Here is a 26,324-nt window from a genome sequence, read left to right on the forward strand (position 1 = left end):
AAAATATTGCAAGGTATAGGGGCAATAGCCTTCAGAACACTGTGCTTGGAAGATTCTGTACATCACGCAGAGTTGAGTATTATCTTGGTCTCTTATGTGTATTGTACAGCACTGCTTAATCTGGTAGCACCACATACATGATTAACAGTAGTTTCTTTGCCAATATTTTTTTTAAACATTGAAAATCTCCCCCATTTCCTGCAGCCAGAAAGGCTCTAAAGGGGGCAAAACTCTGGAGTAGTGAAAAATTTTATATAAATCAAGAAGAAAAAAAAGAGAGAAAGAAATCCTCAAAAGCACATCACCTTAGCTTTTCTTTCAGCTTTTCATTTGAGGAATGAGAATCAAGGTCAGAGTGATGCAGTCTCCTCTCCTCCTGAGGTGAGCCTGATCGGTTGGACTCTATGTCTGAGATATCTGGGGAAAAAAAACAAAACAAAACCTCTAAACTACTAATTCAGAAGCCTCCATCTAATGTTTCATATCTTACAGACCCCTGCAAACGGAAGCAGGAATGTAACTCTGCTATAGGAATCCCTGGAGCATTTGGTACGTATGCTACAGCTGTAACTATGAAACTCAGTGTTAGCAAACAAACGCCTTTTAAAATGTAATTTCCTTATCTTCCACATTATATAATAGAAGCCCTTTTCTATTATTTAAAACCTGTTTTCCCCCTATACAGACACAAAACACATCTTGCAGGGTTCGGTTCATAAAGTAAATTGCTTACCATTAATGCTATGCATCTACACAATGCGTATATATATATATTACAGAATAAATAATTCTGTCCATTTCTTGGCAGAAGCACTAAAATGCCCTATTGGGGAATGTAATATCAAGACTCCCATGGCAGAAGAATGAAGTTGCTCTAGGATTTAGTTGGTAGTTAAATTAGGTACACCTGAGGTTTTTTTTGTGTGTTGGCATACAGCTTAGGCTGGTCTAATTGTTCCGGATTAACCAATTAAGATGACAGTAAAAGCTGGAACGGTTCAAAGCTGCTACACAATGGAAGTCTTTAAAAATATTTCCTGCTCTATGTTAATTATGACCAAAGTCTTAGCCTCCCGCAATTCCATGGCCATTGGAAGGGCCACAAAATTCAGCCCTTTCTGCAGAATTCCTTCTTTGTGGATCTGTAGTGGGAGACCAAGAGCTAGGACACTAAGCAGCGGCCTCAACATCTTTCCTACTCCACCTTGTCCCTCGTGAACCAATCCAAACTTCCTTAAAAGGTAGAGCACAGCATCAGCAATGGGATGACTCAGACTGCTCCCTCTTCCTGTGCAGCCTGGAGCCAAAGCGACGAGCTGAACTATGCTCCACTATGGCAGCCCTCGATAGTTCAAAGCATGACATTCCAGCCCTGGGCTGCACAGGAAGCTAAAGCTGCTGCAAAACTGAAGTAGTGCTGCTAAGCTCTACTTTAAGGAAGCTTGGATGAGCACACACAGGAGGGAAGGGGAGGAGGGTTTCAATGTGTGTGTTAGTGAGGGGATTGGAGAAGACATGTGGATGAAAGTAAGGGAGGGTTGTGGGTGGCAGGGAATTACAGGTGATGTGGAGCATGTGAAGGTGAGGTGATAAGAAGTGTAGGGGGATGAGAGAATAAGCAAAGGGACCTTCCAAAGGAAGGGTGTTAGTGACAGTCCTTCCCTCCCTCTCCTGATCCAGGATCCCACCCCCTGATTATAGCTACATAATGCAGCAGCTCTTGGCAGGGTGAACATTTCCTGGACAGTGTCACAAAATAGGAAGCAAAGCAATGCTGGAAATTTGTAGCAAAGAGCAGCAATGTCAGGAAAGATTCAAAAATCTGCTACTTCCAACTAAGCCAGAAGCCATAAAGGAACAAAAAAAAAAACCTGTCAGGCCAAAAATATAATTTTTGGGGAGGAGGCAATTTTCAAAAATGGGATTTCCTGGTGCGAAAAGGGGTAGCACTGGGATCTGGATTTCATTTTGAATTCTCAGCACATCCTTTGCACTTGCAAGAGCATGTGGGGTACACAATCCCTGCTGGGCCAGCTGCCGGTGAGATTTTCCAAAGGGAACTCAGTGGCGAGAGCTCCTCTTTGAAAATTAAACTAAAGATAGCCTGCAGTCACCATAACCAATTTGAAAATTGGCCTAAAAAAAAGTTCTTAAAATATTCACAAATGAGTTGGGATCTACAGACCCTGCAGCAGTAATAAGCAGGCGAAAGCTTAGCACAAAGTGCAAGGTGATGCATATAGGGAAAAATAACCCATGCTATAGTTACACAATATTAGGTTCCATATTAGGAGCTACCGCCCAGGAAAAAGATCTAGGCATCATAGTGGGTAATACTTTAAAATCGTCGGCTCAGTGTGCTGCAGCAGTCAAAAAAGCAAATAGAATGTTAGGAATTATTAGGAAGGGAATGGTTAATAAAACGGAAAATGTCATAATGCCTCTGTATCGCTCCATGGTGAGACCGCACCTTGAATACTGTGTACAATTCTGGTCACCACATCTCAAAAAAGATATAGTTGCGATGGAGAAGGTACAGAGAAGGGCAACCAAAATGATAAAAGGGATGGAACAGCTCCCCTATGAGGAAAGACTGAAGAGGTTAGGGCTGTTCAGCTTGGAGAAGAGACGACCGAGGGGGGATATGATAGAGGTCTTTAAGATCATGAGAGGTCTTGAACGAGTAGATGTGAATCGGTTATTTACACTTTCGAATAATAGAAGGACTAGGGGGCATTCCATGAAGTTAGCATGTGGCACATTTAAGACTAATCAGAGAAAATTCTTTCACTCAACGCACAATAAAGCTCTGGAATTTGTTGCCAGAAGATGTGGTTAGTGCAGTTAGTGTAGCTGGGTTCAAAAAAGGTTTGGATAAGTTCTTGGAGGAGAAGTCCATTAATGGCTATTAATCAAGTTTACTTAGGGAATAGCCACTGCTATTAATTGCATCAGTAGCATGGGATCTTCTTGGTGTTTGGGTACTTGCCAGGTTCTTGTGGCCTGGTTTGGCCTCCTTTGGAAACAGGATGCTGGGCTTGATGGACCCTTGGTCTGACCCAGCATGGCAATTTCTTATGTTCTTAAGTACAAAAAAGATCTGGCTGAGCCAGGGGAAGAAATGCTGTGTAAGCCAGGTAAAGAAAAGGAACATATGTAAGGGGCTTTGCGGGCAGAGTCCTATGGCATGAGGAGGGCTGGGATTCCCCCCCATAATCCTGGTAGCTCAAGTGAGGAAAGTCTCTCCCTGCTACTACTGCAAGCAGAAAATTGAATTACAGCAACCAAACCCTAGAGCAGATGCTCAATGTAAAGGCTTGTCGGAACTTTATATTTCTGGGCCACTCAGGTAGGTCTCATTTAGGGCAGAAATGCGTTAGCCTAGCAGGAATCCTCCAAATTTTATTTTACTTCATCAACAGGTCACCCATGGAGGATGTGACCTAGGAGAAGAAACAGCAAACAATGCACAGACACATTCTCCTCGCTGAAGACAAAAACGAACTGAAGCAGTCAAGGCACAGATGCCAGTGGCATGCGATGAGGAACTCCTCTGCCTATTTATTTTAATCTTTGCCTGCTGAAAGGGAAGCAGATTTTATGGTCTGGGCCTAGTATAAGCATAATTTCCAAGAAACAAATCTCTGACAATCAGGGAGTCATTTGGACACAAAAAAAACTTGGGTTACAGAACAAATATCTGAAGCATGCACCCAGCATTTTGAGAACTGGCTCAGTTTGATATTGTAATTATCCTAAATTTCTGTAAAGACTCATATTGGGGGGGGGGGGGGGTGGAGCCTAAAGGAGGACAACAGGAGGACAGGCTGTGTACAAAAAGTCATCTTAAAAGTTGCTATGCCACAAATGGTCAAGGACAGGCTGCAGTCATGATGATGGATTTACTGCTTACAGTGCTCCAGTCAATACAGGACGCTCTCCCTTCTAAACGGATAACCACTTGCCCACTGAGGTTTATGTTCAGTAATTCATGCATTTTTCATTAAGCACCATCAAGCTTGCCACTGATGTTTAAAGTTATATTTAAGAACTTGTCAAAACTCAAGCTGCATTGTGGATTTTGACACATTCTTTTGGAGAGAAGCGTTTTCTTCTCTTTATTGGATTGTGATTTATTGGTGATACTGTAAGTTACATTAAATACATTTAGCCTTGGTTGGGCCGCATTGTCATCGTTAAAATGAATATCCTTCCCAGATTTCTTTATTTTTTCCCCCCCCATTCTCCCCATTTTTCTTTCCTCCTCTTTATTGCGGTTGTGGCAAAAGAAAATGTTTGGCTTTATTTGTGGAAGAAGCGTCCGCCGCGAGTGGCTCGTTTGGTTTTATTTCATCCTAAGCTCCGAGGTGGCCTAGGAGCGCCTAACCTGCTGTGGTATTTTGCTGCCGCTCAGCTTATGGCTTTGGTGGATATGCATAGGAGGGTTGAGTTGAAACAGTGGGATATTCTAGAACAGGTTTTGGTAGGGATGATGCCTTTAGCTGCCCTGCGCTGGCAACCCCGAACCACCTGGCGACCACGGACGTATTACCTGATAACACTGCAAAATACTACGCGGACTTGGCGTCACTGGAAGTCTCATATAGCTGGTAACAGTACCTATTTTCTAATTATCCCATCTGTTTCACAATACTTCTTTCCCTGCTGGTTTACTTTCTAAGACGTTTACAATGTGGTCTGATAGGGGCATCGCCTGTATGGGCCACCTTCTTAACCAGGGTGACCTTTATGGCACAGGTGACTTAGCGGATATCTATCATCTGAGCTCTGTGGACTTTTTAGCTTATGCTCAAAAAATTAAGACACTTCATGGATTCGCTGAAGCAGGCCGGAACATTTCGGCTAACTAAATCCCTATTTGAAAGCTATTGTGAGCAATCTGATAAATTACGGGGTCCCATCTCCAAAAATGTATTTTAATCTTAATAGCTGCTCCACTGAACCTTTTCAGCATGTTCGAGCTTGGCATTTAGACCTGGGGTGCCCTCTAAGTGATTATGACTGGGACTTAATATTTCTCCACACTGCTAAGTGTTCCATATCCACTAACCTGCAAGAACATTGTTACAAGATTTTTGTATAGACTGTATTTGACCCCAGTTAAGCTGCACAGCATTTTTTCTACAGCTTCGAACAGATGCTGGAGAAACTGTGGACAAATGGGCACTTATGATCATATCTGGTGGCAATGCATGGTGGCGGCCTCATTTTGGAAACAAATCGCAGACTGGATATCCCAATTATTGGAGGAGGGTGAAATTCTTGATCCACAGTTCATTTTGCTCACTCTACCCGTGGATGGCCTTAACAAACAAACATTCTCAGCGGCTTTGCCTCCAGGTGTTTATTGCAGCCAGATGTGAACTGGCTAGAATGTGGAAACAAATCCAGTTACCATCCTTACAGATGGTCACCCAGTGCCTGTATAACCCCTATCGTCTAGCATATATTACTGCTTTGAAACGTGACAGCTTACCTGCCTTTGTAGCGACATGGGATCCGTTTAAAACTTGGTACAGTGCCCAAGGTCACGGCAACTGATGGCTAGGCTTTATCATTAATGTATTTCCTTCTTTTCTTTTTCTCAAAAGACATGTTGAAGTTTGCAGAAGTGTTTCATGTATAGTTATCTACTTACAATAGTAAAAAATCATTCAGTAGCTTCGTACTGGAGTCCCCAGGAAGGTGAGCTTCTCTATTCTGCAGTCCTGGCCTATTGGTCTTTTTCTTTTTTATAGCACTATTCGATTTGGTTTCTCAGTTTATTACACATATGAGTGGAGGTTTGGGGGGAAAGGGGTTTGAAAACATTCTTGGCTGTATGCTTATTCCTTTTTCTCTATACTGCATCTGTTTTATCGTGCATATTTGTGGTGTTAGCCAATATAATTTTCAAATATTAAAAAAAAAATACATTTAACCTGTAGCATTCAGTAAACTTGGAAAAAAAAACAAAAAACTAACCACTACTTTGTGATACTTCTTACGTTCAAGGATGGATTTGCAAAGTTCCACTGGCAACAAAATATGACTGGCTATTGAGCAAAAAAATATTTAAGTCGTACCCAATAAAGTTCTAACTCTTTTGCTATGGAAGAATATTGCCTACGGCTGGTGGAAATTAGCGTTCCACTTCATTTTACCTCCAGTACAGCCACCCCCCTCTTTGGGAATGCAGTTGTATTTGTACAGCAGAAAGGTGTCAGTGCACAGAACTCACCTTCAAGCTCAGAGTCGCTGTCATGCAAGGAAGGGACGTTTAGCAGGGTCTGCTTACTGTCTCGCTTGATGACCAACTGAAGTTTTCCCTGTGATTTTTCAATCAGTTTCCGGGCATCAGTTAGGGATATGTTCTCAGTCACAGTACCATTAATCTGTTACATAAATACACATGCACATTAAGCTTGGCTGCAGCAAACATATTCAGTCACAACGGCCAGGTTTTTTGCCTGAAGCAGCCTTGGACTTTTACAAGTAACTGGAAACAGCCCAACCCGCTAAACCTTAATGGTCTTAAGGGAACACAAAAACAAAATCTTTACAGCATGCATCTGAATTTTTGGAATAAACATGACCACACGGATACCCCAACCTTCAAGAATACACAGCACAACATATTCATAATCCCCTCCATTAAAGTCTAAGGAGATCATGGTTAGCCAGGAAGAGGGCTCACAAAGCACCCTTATTTAATTACAGTAGTCTTTTGGCAGAAAGGATTTATCTCCCAAAAAAAGCAGGAATGATTTGAAAATAGCACTAGTGCAGTCTATGGAGAGTTAGTGGTTGCTTTATAATGCAAAGGAGAAATGCTATACTCTTATACACATCTTAGTCTTGGTGGAATTCTGCGCAGAAAATGGCAGAGAAGACCCCAGCATGCCATGAATGGAGTGCACGCTGTTCACAGCAAAGGTGAAGGCCCTGGTGAGAGTGTGTGGGTGTAGAGAGGTGTGTGCAAGAGAGAGGAGGGGGGTGAGAGAGCGCGAGCAGGGGGAGGGGGGGTGAGAGAGAGAGAGCGCGAGCGTAGGGGGAGAGGGTGAGAGAGAGAGAGCAGGTGAGGTGAGCAGCAGGGTGTGAGAGAGTGTGGGGGCCAGAGAGGGAGCCTATATGTGGAGATTGTGAAGGAATGTGCATGTGTGTGACAGATTGGGAACTGGTGTGTATGTAAAAGGGATCATATGTGTATGCAAGGGTGCTAGCCTGTGTGAAGGGATTGCACATGTGTGAAAGAGCGCCTATGTAAAGGTGTGTGTGTGAGAAAGACATACGAAGCCTGTGTGAGGGTGTATGTGTGAGAGAGAGGGGGTCCCTGTACGAGGGAATGTGTGCATGCACGAGAGAGAGGGACAGAGGGAGCCTGTATGAAGGGCAATACTGAGAACTGGGTCAAACTCTGGGACTGGCAATAGAGTGGAATGGGTTGAGTTTAGAGGTGGAGGGGAGAGATACTGGCAGGTGGAGGAGTTGGAGCCTGAGAGGGCAAAGTGGCCTGGAGAGTAGGGAGAGAGAGTGTGGAAGGGACACTCACAGTAAATTTCTAGGGAAATTCTGCTCAAAATGTTTAAAATTCTGCATCTTTAAATAATAATAATAATAAAATGGTGAAGGAAGGATTCTACAAACTGCAAATTTAAAAAAAGTTAAAACCACTATTACACACCAATGATTTTAGAACTGTCCTTCAGGCCTTGTTATTTTCTAAACTTGATTATTGTAACACCCTATTATTGGGTCTCCCTACTTCAACGATCCGCCCTTTACAGTTTTTATAAAATGCTGCAGCCCGGCTTTTAACTGGAAGTAAAAGGTACGACCATATCACCCCTATTCTGAAAAAACTCCACTGGCTTCCTATTTTTTTTTTCTTTTTATAGAACTTAGTTCAAATGTCTAACCCTAATCCACAAATCATTATGCGGTGAAAAAATTGAATAGCTAAATGTGGCTTTATATATCCATACTCCTCAACAAAACCTAGGATCCTCCGCAAAGCTTTACTATCCATTCCATCTCCCAAACTGGCACACCTAAACACAACACTGTCCGGGACAGAGCAATATCACTGGCAGGTCCAAAAATATGGAACTCACTACCAGTTGACTTAAGACTCGAATCCCATCCATATACTTTAAAAACAAAAAACTCAAGACATGTCTCTTGGAACAGGCATTTTCACATTGAAGTTGGTCTCCCAATTTATAATTTTAGTTTACTGTAATCTCTTATTTTTAAATATTAGTTTTAAGGGCAGCTAGAGTTTTTGTTAAATTTTATTGATTGTTTTATTTAAAGGTATCTTAAAATGTATTTTAGAGTGTTTTACCTGTGTATTATGTTCTTTTATACTTTGGTTTTAATGTCTTATGATGTAAACAGACATGAAGCTTTTATGAATACCGGTATATAAAAAGTGTATAAATAAATAAATAACTGTGCACAGAATTTTAAATTTGTTTGTGCAGAATTCCCCCAGGAGTAACATCTACTGGCTGAGCATCATGCTTTGCCATTTTGAAAGACTGAGCTGCGAAAACACTGAAGTTCTGCACAGAGATCCTGAGAAAGATTTCAATATTTAGTGCAGACACAATTCTGTCAAACAGGGGGCTGGAGTTATAGAAGTATTCTGTTTTCATCTCGGCCTTTTAAAAAGGCAACAGCAGCAGCAAACATATACATTACATCTGAAGTCACTGAACTTATTTTCCTGAAAGTCTAACATTTTAATAAGGTTACTTTACTTAATAAGAGAATACATGGGCAGCATAGGAAGTCACAGAAGAAAATGATGAACCTACGCAGCTAACAGGACTGATGAGGATTTCCTGCTGCAAAGCCACATTGTGTTAAGAACATTATTGTTCTACATCCCATTGAGTTCTTGTATGAAGAAACTAAACCCACCAAGTACACCAATAAATGAAACAGCCCTGAGACGACACTGAGCAGGTCAGCAATTCATGTTCTGGTCACAAAAAATGTATTTGCTCAATTAAATACATTCACCTGAAACAAATATTACTTTTGAACATTAAAGTCCAGAGCACTCACCTTGAGAACTATATCACCTTCGTTTAAATTGCCATCTCTTGCTGCCAGGCCAGTATCCGACATTTCTTTTATAAAAATCTGACTGCCAAGCCGCAGACCATATTCTACCCAAAAACAAAAAGGATTAAAAAAATATATATTTATCAGAGCTCAAAAGGCCCCCGCCAAGCTTACTTTTTGTCCCAAATGTTGTACTGTATTGAGCAGTTAACCGAAGTTCTCCAATTTAAAAACTGCAAAGATTTTTCAGGACATCCACAGGCAGGCTGAGAATGCACCCTAAACCTCAGCAGGAGATTTGCACAGGTAGCATAAAACAGCACAGAGCTGCAAGAAGTTGCTTTTCTATGAAACTTTACATTGCAAAACGACTTCACATCAGTCGTTTATGAAAATCAGACATATCAGAAACCAATGCATAAACTATCAAACAGACATAAGTAATGCGATTTAAGAATTAGGGATTTCCAAAATTATGAATTCCAAACACTGTTTCATTTATCACACAGATGATAGCTTGCAGTAGACATACAGCGTAAAGACTGTCCATTAAAAAAAAAAAATGCAGATTGTCTTTTCCCTGTCCCTGGTCAACTGGGGCTGGGGATACTGCAAAGGCAGTGTTCACAGCCCCTAAGGAAGCTATGGTCATCAATAAGGATGACACCCAGGACTGGATGTAGGCATAGGCAACATAGGAAAGTGCCTAGGATGCCAAACTCATGGGAATCTTCCTGCTGCTTTTTGGCATTCGGGGGGGGTGAAAACCTCCCATTCCCAGTCCTCTTCCTATGGGCACCATATTCTTATATCTAGCCCTGGTGTCACTGCTTATCCTGGGAGTGAGCAATAAAGAATTGAATTTTGGATCTGCTAGGTACTTCTGAAACAGTCCCAAATACATTCAGTGTCACTGGCCTGATTAAGAAGCATTTCCAAGCATACCTAGATATTTTTTCTCTAAAGATTATACCTTATGAACTCCAGAAAAACATCTCTGTTACAATGCAAGTAGAAAGAAGGGCATTAGCAGTGAAGCTGAGAGATTTGGCATAGAGTAAGCAGCCTATGGTTAGATAAGTGGGCTGCGAAACAGGGAAGCCAAGAAGCAGGTCACTTCACTCTCTTATTGCCTCAGCTATAAGATTAGACTGAGCCCTCTGGGGACAGAGAAATGCATTTGGGTGCTGTAGGTTAGTCACTCTGAAGTGCCTGAAAAAGAGGAATATAAACTAAAATAAATAAGAATGATCCAGACTAGTCACAGTCGCAGACAGAATGCTGGTCTCAATCAGCATGGCATATCTTACGTTCTCAATGCTGGTTAGGGTGAAAGGCAGCCTCATTGGTACAGAGTGCTATATCCTTCAGAACAGCAAATTATAAAGTATTTTGTTAACTTTGGCAGCTGCTATTGTACACAGTATAGGTTTCTTCACAGACTCAGCATCATGCTCCAAGGTTACAGGATAAGTTAAAAATAAAGACAGTCTATCTAACAAGGCTGGGTGTGCTGCAAATATGATGCATTCGATACCAGAGAGGGAGAGAAGATGGCTGCCACTACACCTTGGTGACCCCTTCTAGCCAAAGAAGCTGCATGGAGGGTAAGTCTCAGGGAAGACTTCCCTTCATCCCTAACTGCAGCCCTGCAAGGGTTAACCTGAACAATGGTGAAAGCTAGGCAAAAAAGTCAATTGCCTAGATATGCTAAGAAAGCTGCTTAACTCTTGCTGATCCCTGAGCCTGGATAATGCTGTTGCTCACAATACGTAAGACCTGCAGATGATCTTGAAGACCCTCATTAAATGCTTTATGAAAATTCAAATACACTATTGATTTGCTCACCTTTAACCACATATTTATTTCTTTATACCTTCAAAGAATTCTAATAGATTGGTATGGCATGGCTTTCCTTCCTTAAATCTATGCTGGCTCTTTTCCATTAAGCCACGTTTATCCATATGCCCACTAATTCTATTAAACAATAGCTTCCACTGTTTTGCCACGCACAGACTCCAGGCTTGCTGGTCTACATAGTTTTCAGGATTCAACAGCAGGGGAGAAAGACTGATACCTCACTTTCTATGCATATCCAGCATAGCTCTCTGCTTCAACGGCAGGGGAGAAAGTCTGATACTTCACTTTCAATGCATATCCAGCATAACTCTCTGCTTCAACAGCAGGGGGAGTGCAGAAAGGTGGATCTATATACAGATAACAACCAAGAAGGACTGAATTATTTAGTCTGGGTTGGCAGGTGGGCATGGGTGTGGCTTGCTTATTGCGGCGGTTGCTACCCCTAACTAATTGGGCTAGATATTTCACTTAGAGGCAGTTCCAACACTGATCTCTCATTTAATGGTGGGGGTGGAAGGGAAATAGAACCAAAAGGTTACTAAGAGCCCAAGAGTAACAGATAAGTATGAGAAAACAAAAGTGCAAAACTTGCTGGGCAAACTGGATGGACTGTGGTCTTCTTCTGCCGTCATTTCTATGTTTCTATTACCCCAGCACCTTTTTAAAAAACAAAAAAATTAGCATTGCATTGGCTGCCTTCCAGTCTCAGGTACAGTGGCAGAGTTTAATAATAGGTAAAAGACTACCAGTAACAAGCCTACAATTTCATTTGAGTTTCTTCAGAGCACTGGGGGTGAATACCACCCTGACCTGGAAATTCACTGCTCAGTTTTCCAATTTCCTGTAGTACTTCTCCCAAGTTCACATTAAAGAAGTGACGCAAATCAGAGCGATCACCTAGAAAGAATAGTTCCAACATGGGCATCTCCACATCCTCCTCTGCAGTCAAGATCCAAGCAAAGGTTTGACTGGACAGTATTTATGCTCTTTTCTATCTTCTTCATTAGGTTCTACTTTCAAAGGAAGTAAATACTGCTAACTAAATATTTCTAAAGCGCTACTAGGCATATGCAGTGCTGTACAGATGCATACAAAGAAGCCACCCCTGCCTCATGGAACTTGATATGGCTTAAGAAGTTAACCATTTAAACATCTGTTTCAATGACAAATTAAGGAACAGCCGCCTGCAGCTGTAGGGGGAAATGCCCCCACCACCACATCCACAAGCTCTCCCCCCTCAACCAGTCCCCCAACATGCCCACACATTTCTTGGGCTGCCAAATAACAGCCCCATCTTGCCCTAACGTTTTGATCACTATTGTGCAATTTCTCTATCATTACCCACACCCCCTTGCACCAGGTCCTATGCTCCATTAAGAACTAGATCGAAAGTAGCTTCCCTTACTCATCAGTTTCAGGACCACCTGCTCCAAAAATCAGTTGCAATTTATAGCATCCTGAAAATTAGCTTTCCTCTAGCATGCCCTGAAAAGCCAGACATTCACTCGCTTGATATTATAGTAATTGAAATCTCCCATTACTGTGTTTAGATAGGCTACTAAAATGTCTGATCAGTTAGCAATTCAGTGAATTGCCATCCTGGTCGGTGGTATAACAATCTGCTCCCCTCCCCACATACACAGTGCCATATGTCCTTCCTTCTCAGGCATGGAATTTCTATTCTATTCATAGAAATTCCAGCATACAGTTTGTTTCCTGCTGATTTTTAATCCTACTTGACTATGACATCCTTAACATACTGCCACCCCACTACCAGTTCCGTCATTTCAAAATATTGTGGGCTCTGGCATTACAGTGTTCCACTGGTTACTCTCTCCCCACCAGGTCTCCGAGATGCTCATCATATATCTATATCTTCATTATATGGTCTCACACAGCAACTCAGATTTTTTTATATATATATTTTCTTTTTTTAGACTTCTGGCATTTATATATAAATCCCTAAATGCAATATTGTACTCCCTATTTGCAATCTGCTCATTGCGCTCGATTCTGATAATTTGGAATCATTCGTATTTATTTGCTCTGCACTTACGTCTACCTGATCTCCCTCGGGAGCTTCTGTATCTTCTCTATGAGGGAACTCTGTTTTCCCGGCTTTAAACAGTTATCTTTTGGAGATAAGGACTAAGGAGCACCTGGTTCAAAATAAGGCACAGACTTTCCTTCAGATCTAATTTTAAAGTTGCTGCTGTCTCTGCACATGAAAGGAATCATCTGTTTGTGGGGGAAGTGGGGTAGGGGCCTAACTGTACCCCTTCTACCTGCTGATCGCTCTGAGAATTAACTCACGGACAGAACTGGCACCAGAATGCTCCATTCTCAGTTAGCAGAATCTGGGTCTGTTTGATGCGTAGATTGAAATACACAGGGGAGGAGGAGGAGGTTACAATTATTTCTCCCACGTCCATAAACATACTCCCACACTGATTTCTGGTTCCTATTCATTGATCTAAAACCCTCCATAAAAACCATGCGAGGTGGCTAGCATTCCATTACCTGATCAGGCCTCCTATGAACGATTACAATGGACAGTCTACATGAAGTTCCAGACAGAACCTGGTCAATAAATAAATTATTGCTTTATGACAACAGTTTTTAGGGGATAAGCTTGTTTGAGGCATGGCAAGAATACTTGGGATTTAATTACAACTAAATGTGATTTACTGTTTGGGATGCTAAAAAGGCTCTCTTACTGGAACTCTCTCTTCTTTGGCAGCACAGAAAAAGAAGATATGGCAGCCATGTCAGACTCTTAAAGCAGAGTGGATTCATTTAGAAGCAGTACATAAGAAGAGAGAAGGAAGATGGAATATGTTAAGAGGTAAATAGAGTCCAAAGAGAGCTTAACGCCCTAGAAGCCTTGTGAATGGCATATTACCTGCAGCTGACAGGCAGGTATTTTTATGAGCATGCCAATAGGAGCAGTAAACTATTACTGTAGCAATTAAAGAGAGTCAAAATTAAAAGGAGAATTAATACTGATTGTAGAAATAGTACATATAAATCCAGTGAGATTTCAGAATGTTTTGCAACTTATTACACATTATTGTATACCTCGCAATTACAAGTTCCCATAGGAGAAATACCTTATTGGCTGGGAATTCTTAAATTACCTAAATTGCAAGATATTAAAGAAAGTATTAATCATTGTTTCACACTAGATGAGGATCTATCTATTAAAAGCATGAATAATAAGTCAGCAGGTCCATATTCATTACCAGCAGAGTTTTATAAAGCTTTCTCTGTGAGTCTGACTCCTATGTTGTTGCATATCTATAATGCTGTCCTTCGCTAAGAGATTCCCCTCTTCTTTCTAAACTGCTACTATTTCTGTTATCCCTAAACAGGGGAAAGAATCCTTATTGTGCTCTAATTACAGGCAAATATTTGCTAAGTTATTGCATTTACACATTGAACATTATATAGCTCAAATTATTCACCCAGACCAAATCAGGGGTTATCAAGGGTATAGCTAGGATAACATTGTTTGATTAACAAGCTACATTTATCCAAAAATGTCATGAGGAGATCAGCTCTCCTGCCTTTATTATACCCTGTGAAAAGCTTTTTCAGTATCTAGTCTTCCCTATTTTGTCCTTGGTGATAACCTGATAGGTCGGATCAAAGCCTAGTTTGCTTCTTGAAGCTTTGGCACGTGTGAATAGTTGGAGATCTTTACCATTCCCATTATCTTGTGGGACTCACAGGGGTGTCCCTGTATCACTTTAGCCTTCCAGGTTTGGAAACTGGGGGAGAGACTCATTCTATCTCCTTGAATGCAGAGGACACTTTAGAGCAGTGGTCCCCAACCCTGTCCTGGGGGCCCACCAGCCAGTCGGGTTTTCAGGATATCCACAATGAATATGCATGAGAGAGAATTTTCATGCACCACTGCTTTAGAGTATATAAGATACTCTGAAGTCTCTCTTCCAAACTTGATTAACCTAGTGCAGCAGTTTGGATGTCTTTTAGGCTATTTAGTAAATTTTTCAAAATCCATCTTGATGTCTTGTAAAACTCAGAATCCAGTTAGAGAGACAGCCGTATCCAAGTTTGGTTTAAAAAAAAAAGTTCAAATATTTAGAAGTTGTGGTCCCTAATAACTTAAGTCTTCTTTATATTATGAGAAATTGGACACTAAATATATTTGATTTGAGATCCTGGCAATCATTAGGAAAGATTAGTGTTATTAACATTTTGATTCTTCCCAAAATTCTCTCTTTTTACTCAATTACCTATGAACATACCCAAAAAATTGTTCTGCTCTTTGAAAAAGATTATGGGAGACTATTTGGCAAGGGAAAAGATCTTGAATAAGGTTCTACAATTTATCATTTTTCAGAGAACAAGGGATAGTTTTTCCAAACTTTGAGTGGTATTATTGGTGCTGCTGTCTTAAGACTGTATATTTCTGGCATTTACCCCCTTACCTATACCCACTGAACTAGACTGTTTGACGGTCTATCCTATCATTACCACCATATGTGTTTGCAAATCCAGGAAAAAGAAAGAATAGCTGCAAGGATCATCCTTTTATTCCTGCTGTACTCAAAATCTGGGGGAGGATTTTTAGAATGCTTAAAGAGTTACCTGTCCTCACACTGTATATTCCACTGATATCTTCAGAGTTTGTAAGAGATATGGGAAGGACTTTCTGGCCAGCCAAGTATGACAATTTGTGTGCTGCCAGTTTCTCTCAATTTTTTTTTTTACAGGTGGAACTTTTGTTTCAATGGAAATTTTTTGACTACTTGATGGGTAAGTGGCCTTCAGAATAGACATTTTGCTTTGAGCCCTGTTAACCTAAAACATTTGACAGAGAATCTTTCCAGTTTGAACAAGTTCTTTTTCATTAAATATAGAAACAAATAAATGTGATGGCAGAAAGACTGTATGGCCTATTTAGTCTACCCATGCACTCAACTGATTTACCATGGCAATTCTTTAATTCAGATACTCTTTCTGTATACACCACCTCCATTGGGAGATTGTTCCATGCATCCAATACGCTCTCTCTAAAAAAAAAAAAAAAAGTATTTCCTAAGATTAGTCCTGATTCTACCCCCTTTCACCCTCATTCCATGACCCCTCATTCTAGAGCCTCCTATCCACCGAAAGAGGCTCACATCCTGTGCATGAGAACCTAATATTTAAATGTCTCTATCATATCTTCCCTAGCTCACATTTCCTCTAGGGTATACATGTTTAGACTTTTAAAGTCTATCCCCATTTGTTTTTGAATGAGGACAACTAACCATTTTAGTAGCCACCCTCTGGACAGACTCCGCCCTGTTTATATCCTTTTGAAGGGGCGGACCCCAGAACTCTACACAGCATTCCAAGTGAGGTCTCATCAGGGACCTATACAGAGGCAATATTGCCTCCCTTTTTCTGCTAAGCATTCTTCTCCCTATCCTGCCAAAGCATCTTTTTGGCTTTTGCAGTTGCTTTATTCACCTATTTGGCCACCTTAAGACCCATCCGATGCAAACACTCCCAGATCCTGCTCTTCTTTTGTGCTTAGAAGAGTTTCACTCCTGATACTTTACTTCTCTCTTGGGCTTTTTGCAGCCAAAATGCTAACATACGGGCCGATACAGTAAATTACGCAGGGACACTCTCCTGTGCGCGCGATACAGTAAAAACTTTTATTTAAATTAGGCCCGGCAGTAAAAAGAGGCGCTAGGGACACCAGCGCGTCCCTAGCGCCTCTTTTTGGACAGGAGCGGCGGCTGTCGGTGGGTTTGACGGCCGACGCTCAATTTTGCCAGCGTCGGTTCTCGAGACCGCTGACAGCCAAGGGTTCGGAAACCGGACGCCGGCAAAATTGGGCGTTCGGTTTTCAACCCGCGGGCCGATTTCAAATTTATTTTTATTAAACTTTCGGGCCTCCGACTTATTATCGCCATGATATTAAGTCGGAGGGTGCACAGAAAAGCAGTTTTTACTGCTTTTCTGTGCACTTTCCCGGTGCCCAGAGAAATTAGCGCCTACCAAAAAAGGGGTAAAGCTAGCGCGTCGAAAACGTGTGTCCAAATGTCTGCTAACAGTGCGCTCCATCGGAGCACACTGTACTGTATCGGCCTGATAATGGGTATTAAGGGTTTGATTTCATGTTTATATAGAGCTTTCGCTAAGGATTTGCCTGCCCCTTGTCATTATATGAAGGGCTGGGAAGAAGTTTTGGAGCAACAGGATTATGGATTTTTTTGGCCACTGATTTGCAGATATACTTTTCGTTGCTCTATTTCACCTGGCATGGTTAATATACAGTTGAAAACTAAGATCATATCTAATCTGTTAGGATTAGTAAATGGGATGCCTCCGTTTCTCCACCTTGCTAGCGTAAGTGTGGAATGGAGAGCTCCTTTTTTCACATTTGGTGGGATTACCCATTTTATCACAAATTTTTGAGCTGAGATACACAATTCCATCTCCAAGACTACAGGGCTGAAACTTAGCCCCATCGGTTTTCTTCTTGGGAGAAGATATTCAGGACGCTGCTTCCGTGAGGCTAAAGCAATTACTTCAACATTTGTTAGCAAGTGTAATCTTGGCGAGAAAAAAGGAAGAAAGTGAATGCTCTCCATCTTGGTATGACTAGATGCATAAATCTGAAAATATTGCTATGGAAAAAATTCACTTGGATGATAACGTGCACCCTTTTTTCAGTTTTATTTTATATTTGAAAATTCAGTTTTAGACCTGGCTGCTTATTTAGGTCTTAATGTTTTTCTCTCTTTTCCTTTGTTTTAAACTTGGAAATTTAGTACCTTCTTCTGGACTAGGAGTTTGGGAGGTTTGGGGGGGGGGGGGGGGAATCATTTTTTTCATATAATATTTAGTGATTTATTTGATTATTTTCCATCTTATTCAGGTTCTACCTGCATAAACATCAGGAGACTATTTTAAAAATATCATCGTTACTTATGTCTAGTTGAATCCACATCATCCTGCTGGTGTAAGGAGTTTTGGTTTGTATTGTTTTTCCTGATATTTTGTGTATGTGTTGGATGGAAATTTCTATTCTTTCAATAGAAAATTAAAAACCCAAACAAAGCTGCTCGCCTCCTTTTTTTAAGCTGCTAGCACCAGCTGCTGGATTCCGTTTTGGTTGAAGTGAGACCATCACATTGGCATAGGGCCCCCTGCCCGAAAAAGTTCTCCAAGAACTAACAAAGCTAAGGCCTTCCTCCCTAAACCATCATCTCTTCATGTACTGAGGCTCCAGAGTTCAGCATTTCCCAGACTGCAAGCCTGTCGGCTCTAGCCTTCAATCTCCTACCTTGAAGCATAGGGGTTGCTTCTGTGCTCTTGAACCGCTATCTAGGCAGGGACGCTTAAGTCCTGTCCCTTGTTTTTGCTCTTTCCCTATCTGCAGCACAAATCTCGCCCACTTGACTTCACCTGCAGGGTCCGGAAAAGACCTAATACCCCTTTATGCCATATGCAAATGACTGCATTCAGAATCAGAGGGTCTTTTGTAGTTGAGATGTTCTCTTTTGGTTTGAAACCTTATTTTATTATTTTTATGAAGTATTATTAGAATTGTTTTCATTGCAGAAGTTGTCAGAGGAATGCACCTCTTAGCATGCTTCTTTGTCTGCTCATATAGGTTCCTGTTTTCTTTTGGCGGGGGGGCGGGGGCACAGGAGTGGAGTTTTGAGAATATTTATTTTGATTTTTTTGAATTTCTTTTTGAGTCATTAGTTTTTTTAATTTAATGTATATTGGTGTATCTTGATTGGTAGTTGTGTTTTATTTATATATTGACGATTTTTTAGAATGTTTCTCTTTAGTGGTAGGTCAGTGTAATTATACTGTAGCCAAATAGGGTAAATTACGTTTAAGAGTTTTAGTAGATGAGAGAGAGTATTAGCTCCGGTAGAATGTTTGCTGTGTATCGTGGCCCAGTTTTCTCTATTGAAGTTGTTGTGGGAATTGGTGGGAGAAAATTTTCAAAATATTAGAAAATGTAGAGGAGGTGGAAACATTTTGGCCTCTTCAGCAGAAAGTTAATTCTATTGTTACTCTTGGTACTAGTTTTAATAATTTTTTTTATAGTGTCTGTATATTACTGCAAGATCAGTAAATAAGATACATTTTATGATTTGGTAGTGAAAGAAAAAGCAGATTTTACTTTACTCTCTGAATCTTAGATACAAAAGAAATGTGATTACTTGATCTTAAATATGCTGTGTGTGCAGGGGTATTTGTTCTTGGGTCAATCATGTAGTAATAAGCCTGGTAGTGAGGTAGCTATAATTTATCAGGAGGATTTAGCAGTTCAGCAGTGCATTTTACTCAGTTAAGTGAAAACAATGTTTATGGGTTGTTAGGGGTACTCCAATCATAGCTATCCTGCTAGTCTACATAGCCTCATCTTAAGGATTTGCATTCTGAAAAACCATTTCTTAATTTAATATCACGCTGTTACAGCGGCACAATCTGCGTTGTGTATATATATTCCCAGCAGGCCTTTAAGATCTGCTAACTGGAATTTTTGGGTACTTGCCAGGTTCTTATGGCCTGGATTGGCCACTGTTGGAAACAGGATGCTGGGCTTGATGGACCCTTGGTCTGACCCAGTATGGCATGTTCTTATGTTTGCTTGAAGTGCCTTCCATTCAACATGCACAGTTTGGCGAAACTCGAAATCATATTTTCTCCATAGCTGGCCCTGCTTGGTGGAATAATCTCCTGAATCAACTTCGTATGACATCTTTTACCAAGCAATTTAAACAATTAATGAAAACCCACCCATTCACTTTGACATTTGACTCTAGTGGAGGATCATGAGGTTCATGTAACAGTTTATTTTTGAAGAACTTGTTATTGTATATATGTTTGTGTTTTTTGTACTTTGTATGAATGTATCTACTGTGATCCACTGTGAAGGTATGATTTGTGCAGAATATAAATTTTAATAAAACTGAAAACAAACTGAATTCCCACGATCATTCTTGGCAATTTTAATTTGTATTGGGAGGCTGGTGACTGTGTGGACGCTACTAAAGTGACAGATAGCGTGGAAACCCTGGGTTTAAGTCAATTGATTGAGAAACTTACATATGAGGAAGGACATACTTTAGATTTGTTTTGCTTCTAAGGATTGGGCTTTGGTTCAGTAGATTAATGATATAAGCATTCTACTAGTTCCCATGGTCCGATCATTCATCAATAACCTTTGTGGTGCATTACTCTACTTTGGGTATTGCTTTGCTTCTAATGAGGAAGAAAAGAAAAAAAAAACCACTTTGAAATTTTGCTTAAGGTTGCTGTTGATGAATTTCTGTGTGTTCCCAATCAGCTTCCAAGGATGGGAAACAGATGGTTGTTAAGTTGAATACTCTGTTTGGAAATGGCCGGAGTGGCAGATAAGGTAACACCTCCGCATTTGGTTACTATGAAATATGACAGGAGACCTCAATGACTTACAGATGAATTAATGAGTCTTAAGCAGGAGGCAAGGAAGTATGAGCAGGATTGGCGACAGTCTGGCAGTGAATAGGATCAATAGCAATGTAAACTGTATAGAAAGTTGTATTATCTGAAAATTGTTAATGTGAAAAGAATATTATTCAGCAAAAGTTATTAGCACATTAAATTCATCTCAGGAACTGTTAAGGTTCGTTAATGGAATTCTGAGGCCTACAGAACCTAAGCAGCTTGAATAAACTAAAAATGTCTGAGAAACCTGTGGTGCTTTTTGGAGATAAAGTCAACAAAACTGAGGTAGATTGTGGTGTTGGGGAGTGCAAAGGAAGTGTCTTATGGACCTGTGGATGAGTTGGACTTAGAGGTTGATGAGTGGTACTGTTTGAGGACGCAATCACACATCACAATCCTGTATTCAGAACTGGGAGAGGTTTTCCCTGGAGCCGAAGGTACTGAGAGATTTACAGTTAAAATAATACACTGGATGTAGTACCAGGGTGCATAATTAAGGCTGCCAGATCAGGACTGGCAACTTTTATTGCTGAGGTTAATGCTTTGCTTTAGCGTTAACACACTCTTAAGCCATCACCTAATAAATCCTCCCTAAATCTCTCCTTGGTAGAGAACTTCTGCTCTATTTACATCTCAATTTGAAGAGTATGTGACTGAAAGAAATATTCTTGATTCTTTGCAATCTGATTTTAGAGCAGATCATGGGACAGAAGCATTGCTGGTATGGATGCTCTCTTAAAATCATGATATGTTAAAATACCTCCAGTTTCAAACAGTTAACATAATCAGTGGCCTTTGATTTAGATGATCAGCAGATCCTTCTGCAAAGACCAAGCAAGATAAGCATTGCTTGTTCACTTATTTTCTAGACCAGTGGTTCTCAACCATTTTTCTGTCAGGACACCTGACAAATGGTTCTCACATGCATGACACACTGAGCACATTATCATAACGGGGCTAAATGTAAGCCTATACTCTATCTATAGGAACCGCCCTGACCACCCAACAATGGGTGCAGAGCAGAACTAGGACATTCCCTGTTCAATTTACCATACAAAAAATAGATTTCTGGTGTCATCTCAGTAACAGCAGAATAAAAAAACTCTTTCCTACCAAGCACAATAGTCCTCCTTATGAAAAAACAGTAATTTACCAACCACACATGTCCTATTGAGAAAACACAACAAATAAGATTGATACAAATGCCTACATGCTAGCAAAACACCTCACCTCGGTCACACACACAGAATCAACCTTCACGAAGTACAGAAAGACCACAGATTACAAATATGGAGACAAACTGGAATGGAAACCCAAAAAAGCCACTCTGCATGCAGTGCAAAACTGGAGAGATGGAAACAAATACAGCATTTAAACTCCCAGTATCTGCAATAATGTACACAAATTAATCTGCACAAAGTTACACCTGTATTAAGGAACTCATTCAAACAGGAGCAACCCTACCTATGAAAAAGCAAAGCTACAAATATTTAACCAGGCACTAAACACCAATAACCTCCTATTAAGAAAAGAGAACTAGCCAAGCTGCTACAAATCCCTACACAGAAACAACAATCTTGCAGAATACCCTTACCTGGGTACACACGCAGAACACTGACACTCACCAAATACAGAATAAAGCGACCAAGTTAGTTTTTGTTTTTCCATTGTTGCACTGCATACACTCAGTCTGGCTTCTTGCTGTTTCCAGCTCAGTTTGTCTACACATTTCTATTTATACATTTCTCAAGAAATATAAAATTCTAAAACTAGAATAAATGTTTCAAAACAACTGATAAATAGAACATCCAATTATTAAAAACGTATACAAATTATCCAAACACCAATAAAATATTTCAAACAGCAGACATCACATAATAACCCAATAATTAAAATGGCAGTCAATCAATCAAGAAAAACTCAAAAGCCATTTTTACTTACCCTCTCCAGCAACTTTCCTACTTCGTTACCTAACACACACACACACACACACACACACACACACAAGTCACCTCCCTGAACAATCTCTGAATGCTGCCTTCTTACCGCTGTGGGGTCGGGAGGAATCTTGGACACGATTTCTGCAGTGGCAGCAGCAGAAGCATGGCCTTTTCTTCTTCCCATGTGCCCAGTAAACCACTTCCTCGTCCAGGCCGAAGAGGTGGGAAGAAGAGGCCATGTTGTTGTTGCCAGCTTCCACAAACACTGCTGCCTTTCCCCTCCAGGCTTGAATTTGCAGATAGCCCAAGCAGGAATGGCAGCAGTGTTCATTGAAGAATTATGGATGAAAAAAGAAGATAGATGCCTGATGTCTTATGAAATCCTTTATTGAAGCGGAGACACAAAAATTTGCCCGACTCAGGCCGAGTTTCGCCGTTTGAAAACGGCTGCCTCAGGGGCTTATATTCTCTCTAATTCACAATTGGGATAACTGTATACGAAAGGTCACATTGAGAACTATGCGACCAACTGCATTATCTGGTAATGTGCATGATTCTTCCTCAAGAACATCAGCTACAGCCAAAGGTAGTAGAAGGCTGGAATGGTTTAGAACTTCATGGCTTCAGGAACATAGCAGATGCTCCACTCACAGAAGATAACCTATCTGGAGACAAATACACCCTTTTCATCATCAGCCTGGCAAGGAGAGAGCACATCACAGGCGAAAAAGGGATCTTCACTTTGTACGTCTTCGCCGGCCCTCTCCTTGGTCCGCCAGCTGGCAGCCAATCAGCTGAGCCCTCCTCCCTGCCGGTTGCGTCCAGATAGGCGGGGGAAGGACGCAACCGGCAGGGAGGAGGGCTCAGCTGATTGGCTGCCAGCTGGCGGACCAAGGAGAGGGCCGGCGAAGACGTACAAAGTGAAGATCCCTTTTTCGCCTGTGATGTGCTCTCTCCTTGCCAGGCTGATGATGAAAAGGGTGTATTTGTCTCCAGATAGGTTATCTTCTGTGAGTGGAGCATCTGCTATGTTCCTGAAGCCATGAAGTTCTAAACCATTCCAGCCTTCTACTACCTTTGGCTGTAGCTGATGTTCTTGAGGAAGAATCATGCACATTACCAGATAATGCAGTTGGTCGCATAGTTCTCAATGTGACCTTTCGTATACAGTTATCCCAATTGTGAATTAGAGAGAATATAAGCCCCTGAGGCAGCCGTTTTCAAACGGCGAAACTCGGCCTGAGTCGGGCAAATTTTTGTGTCTCCGCTTCAATAAAGGATTTCATAAGACATCAGGCATCTATCTTCTTTTTTCATCCTGACGGCTTTCATAGATCGCCTTCCTTCGTGCTTTTTGGGTCCATTGAAGAATTATGTGCATCTTGCTGAGGTGAGGAGAGGGAGGGAAGAGCAGCAGGAGACCAGGATGTGCGCAACATACCTGCTGGTGCTTGGCAACACACCAGATGAGAACTGCTGTTCTAGGCTGCTGTCCATGATGTGGGGTAAGCATTGGTTATCTGAATTTCCACTGAGTGTTTTGTGGGTTCCACAAGGCTCACTTCTTTCACCTTGTTTAATATTGTCATTGACCCTTTGACAACTATTCTTTATCAGTTTAATGTGTCATTTCATATTTATGCCCTCTGTACCCTAATATTGGAATGTCTGTGGATCAGGTTAATAGATGCTTGGAGGTTATTAGTAAGTGGTTGCAGCAAACTTGGTTATGTTTGAACTCAAGTCTGAACATGGCTGGGGCAGGTTCTTCAGTATAGAGAGAAAATAAGTCATTTTGGGGATGTTAAAAATGATCTGTCTTTGGTTTCACAAGTTGCTAAAGTTTCAAAAAGTGGCATTTTTTCAGCTATATAACTTATTGAAATTCATAAAGTAGTTTGATAGTCCAGCAATCAGGCTTTTGATTCAAGCATTATTACAACATGCTGCATTGTGGTTCAGCTAAAAAATACTGTGTCTCAAGTTGCAGTACAAAATGCAGCAGTGTGATTGCTTACTGGATCCAGTCTGCCTCCAATGTAAAAAAAATTTGCACTGGTTTCCAGTGTATTGTCATGCTCTTGCCTAGTATTTACAGCACTGAAGGGGTTATCAATCCTGAGTACCTTCAGGATAAGCTTTCCTTATAGGTTCTGAAATATTCACTACACTCTTAGGGAAAGGGCCTACTGGTGATCCCCACCATGTGTTTAATTTCAATTCATCAAAGGGCTTTTTCTGTACTGATGGTTTGGAACCAGTTGCTGTAAGAAATGCAGATTACTTGTTCTTCCACAAGTAGTTAAAAACATTTTTTCACAAGTATTTAGAGCTTATTTCTGTCTGAGAAGGAATACGGATACTCTTTTTTTTTTTTTTTTATTAGCTGTATTATTGGGTTTGTTAATTGTAATGTAGGCAGATACAAGAATATAAAAAAATTACAGCATAAATAACTCAATTTGTTAAAAATAAGTGTGTAAAACATTTTTTTAAATAAATACATTTGTCTTCCTCGACCTCCCTCTTATGTTTCATATCATTGGTACCCACAAGAGGGAGCTCCTACACAAATCTGCCATGAAATGTGTGCAGGCTGGGCAATCCCTATGGAGTTGGGGTGTGGAAAAATGAGGGAAAATAGTGTTTTTTTTAAATATAGTGGTACCCCTGAAGTCTCTCTCTCATATATATATATATATATATATATACATACATATACATATATACATACACACACACACATATATATATATATACACACACAAATATATATCATAACCATATGTATTTGTGGAATATATAAACAAAGGTTTGCTGCGAATGTTGTGCTTGCAAGCTCTTGGTTCTCTCTCCTCATTAAGAGGTTTATAAGCTTGATCAAATTTTTCTTTGGAAACAGAATTCTGTACTCCCAAGCACACTACTATAAAATGTTAATGTTTCACTGAACCCTGCAACATTTTTCCTTCCTGTTTAATCTGGTGCTCCAATTCCCCTCCCCTCTAGTTTTTATACTCTCCTTGCAATAAGCCGGCCATTGCAGCAACAGTTCTTTGGGCAGACCATGGCTCCCCTTACTTACTCTTGTACCTTACTCTTTATCTTGGTCAAATACACTTTCTACCGTTATGTCTCCATATTAAAGCTATTAACTCATGGCTATCCCATAACCATCTCAAATTAAACACTTCCAAAACAGAAATATTTCACCTTTCAACCATTCCTCATTCCGCTTGCAGTCCCCTCTTCACATCTATTTCTAAATGACACACCTATCCCCATTATTTCTAAAGCTTGAAACCTCAGAGTAATCCTTGATTCAAGCTTAACCATGTCCCACCCACATCTCAACCACTGTTAGAAACTCCTTTTTCAAGCTACACATGTTGTAATGTCTACGCCTATTACTATTCACTAATGACTTTTGCTCTGTTCTACAAAACAAAATTGATTCTTACCTGCTAATTTTCGTTCCTGTAGTACCATGGATCAGTCCAGACAGCTGAGTTTTGCCTCCCCTCTAGCAGATGGAGACAGAGAAGTTTTAATTGACTGTGCCCTATACCACGAGGTGCCACCTGCAGTCCGTCAGTATTGAACTGTACCCAAGCCAAATGAGTAAAGCCAAACAAATACTAGGATAAACAAATCTTTCCACCCTCACCCCCCCCCCCACCCCCCGAACAGCCAGAGGGAAGAGGAACCTTGTAAAATCAAACATTGAAACCACTCACTAAAAACTTGTGTAGGACCCTATTACTGAATGAGTGGACTCCCATCTCCTCTACTCCGAAACTGGACTAATCCGTGGTACTACAGGAATGAAAATTAGCAGGTAAGAACCAATTTTACTTTCCCTGTACATACCCGGATCAATCCAGACATCTGGGATGTACTAAAGCTCTCCTACACAGGGTGGGACCTTGAGAGTCCCGCTTGAAGCACACTGACTCCAAAACCCCTAGCTTCTGG

General features: G+C 40.8%; 1 protein-coding gene across 4 annotated transcripts in view; it reads right to left on the reverse strand.

Annotated features, from left to right (window-relative positions):
* The window catches only part of TJP2 (tight junction protein 2), a 250,962-nt gene that overhangs the window by 73,693 nt on the left and 150,945 nt on the right, over positions 1–26,324 (reverse strand). For all 4 annotated transcript variants that reach the window (XM_029612832.1, XM_029612820.1, XM_029612840.1 and 1 more), the window contains exons 6-8: positions 9,076–9,179; positions 6,242–6,395; positions 306–417 (exon numbers count right to left, since the gene is read on the reverse strand). In XM_029612832.1, the coding sequence (XP_029468692.1) occupies positions 306–417; positions 6,242–6,395; positions 9,076–9,179 (370 nt within the window). The remainder of the gene's footprint in view (positions 1–305; positions 418–6,241; positions 6,396–9,075; positions 9,180–26,324) is intronic.

The sequence above is a fragment of the Rhinatrema bivittatum genome, chromosome 1 (genome assembly GCF_901001135.1).
Source record: "Rhinatrema bivittatum chromosome 1, aRhiBiv1.1, whole genome shotgun sequence".
NCBI classification, from domain to species: Eukaryota; Metazoa; Chordata; class Amphibia; order Gymnophiona; family Rhinatrematidae; genus Rhinatrema; species Rhinatrema bivittatum.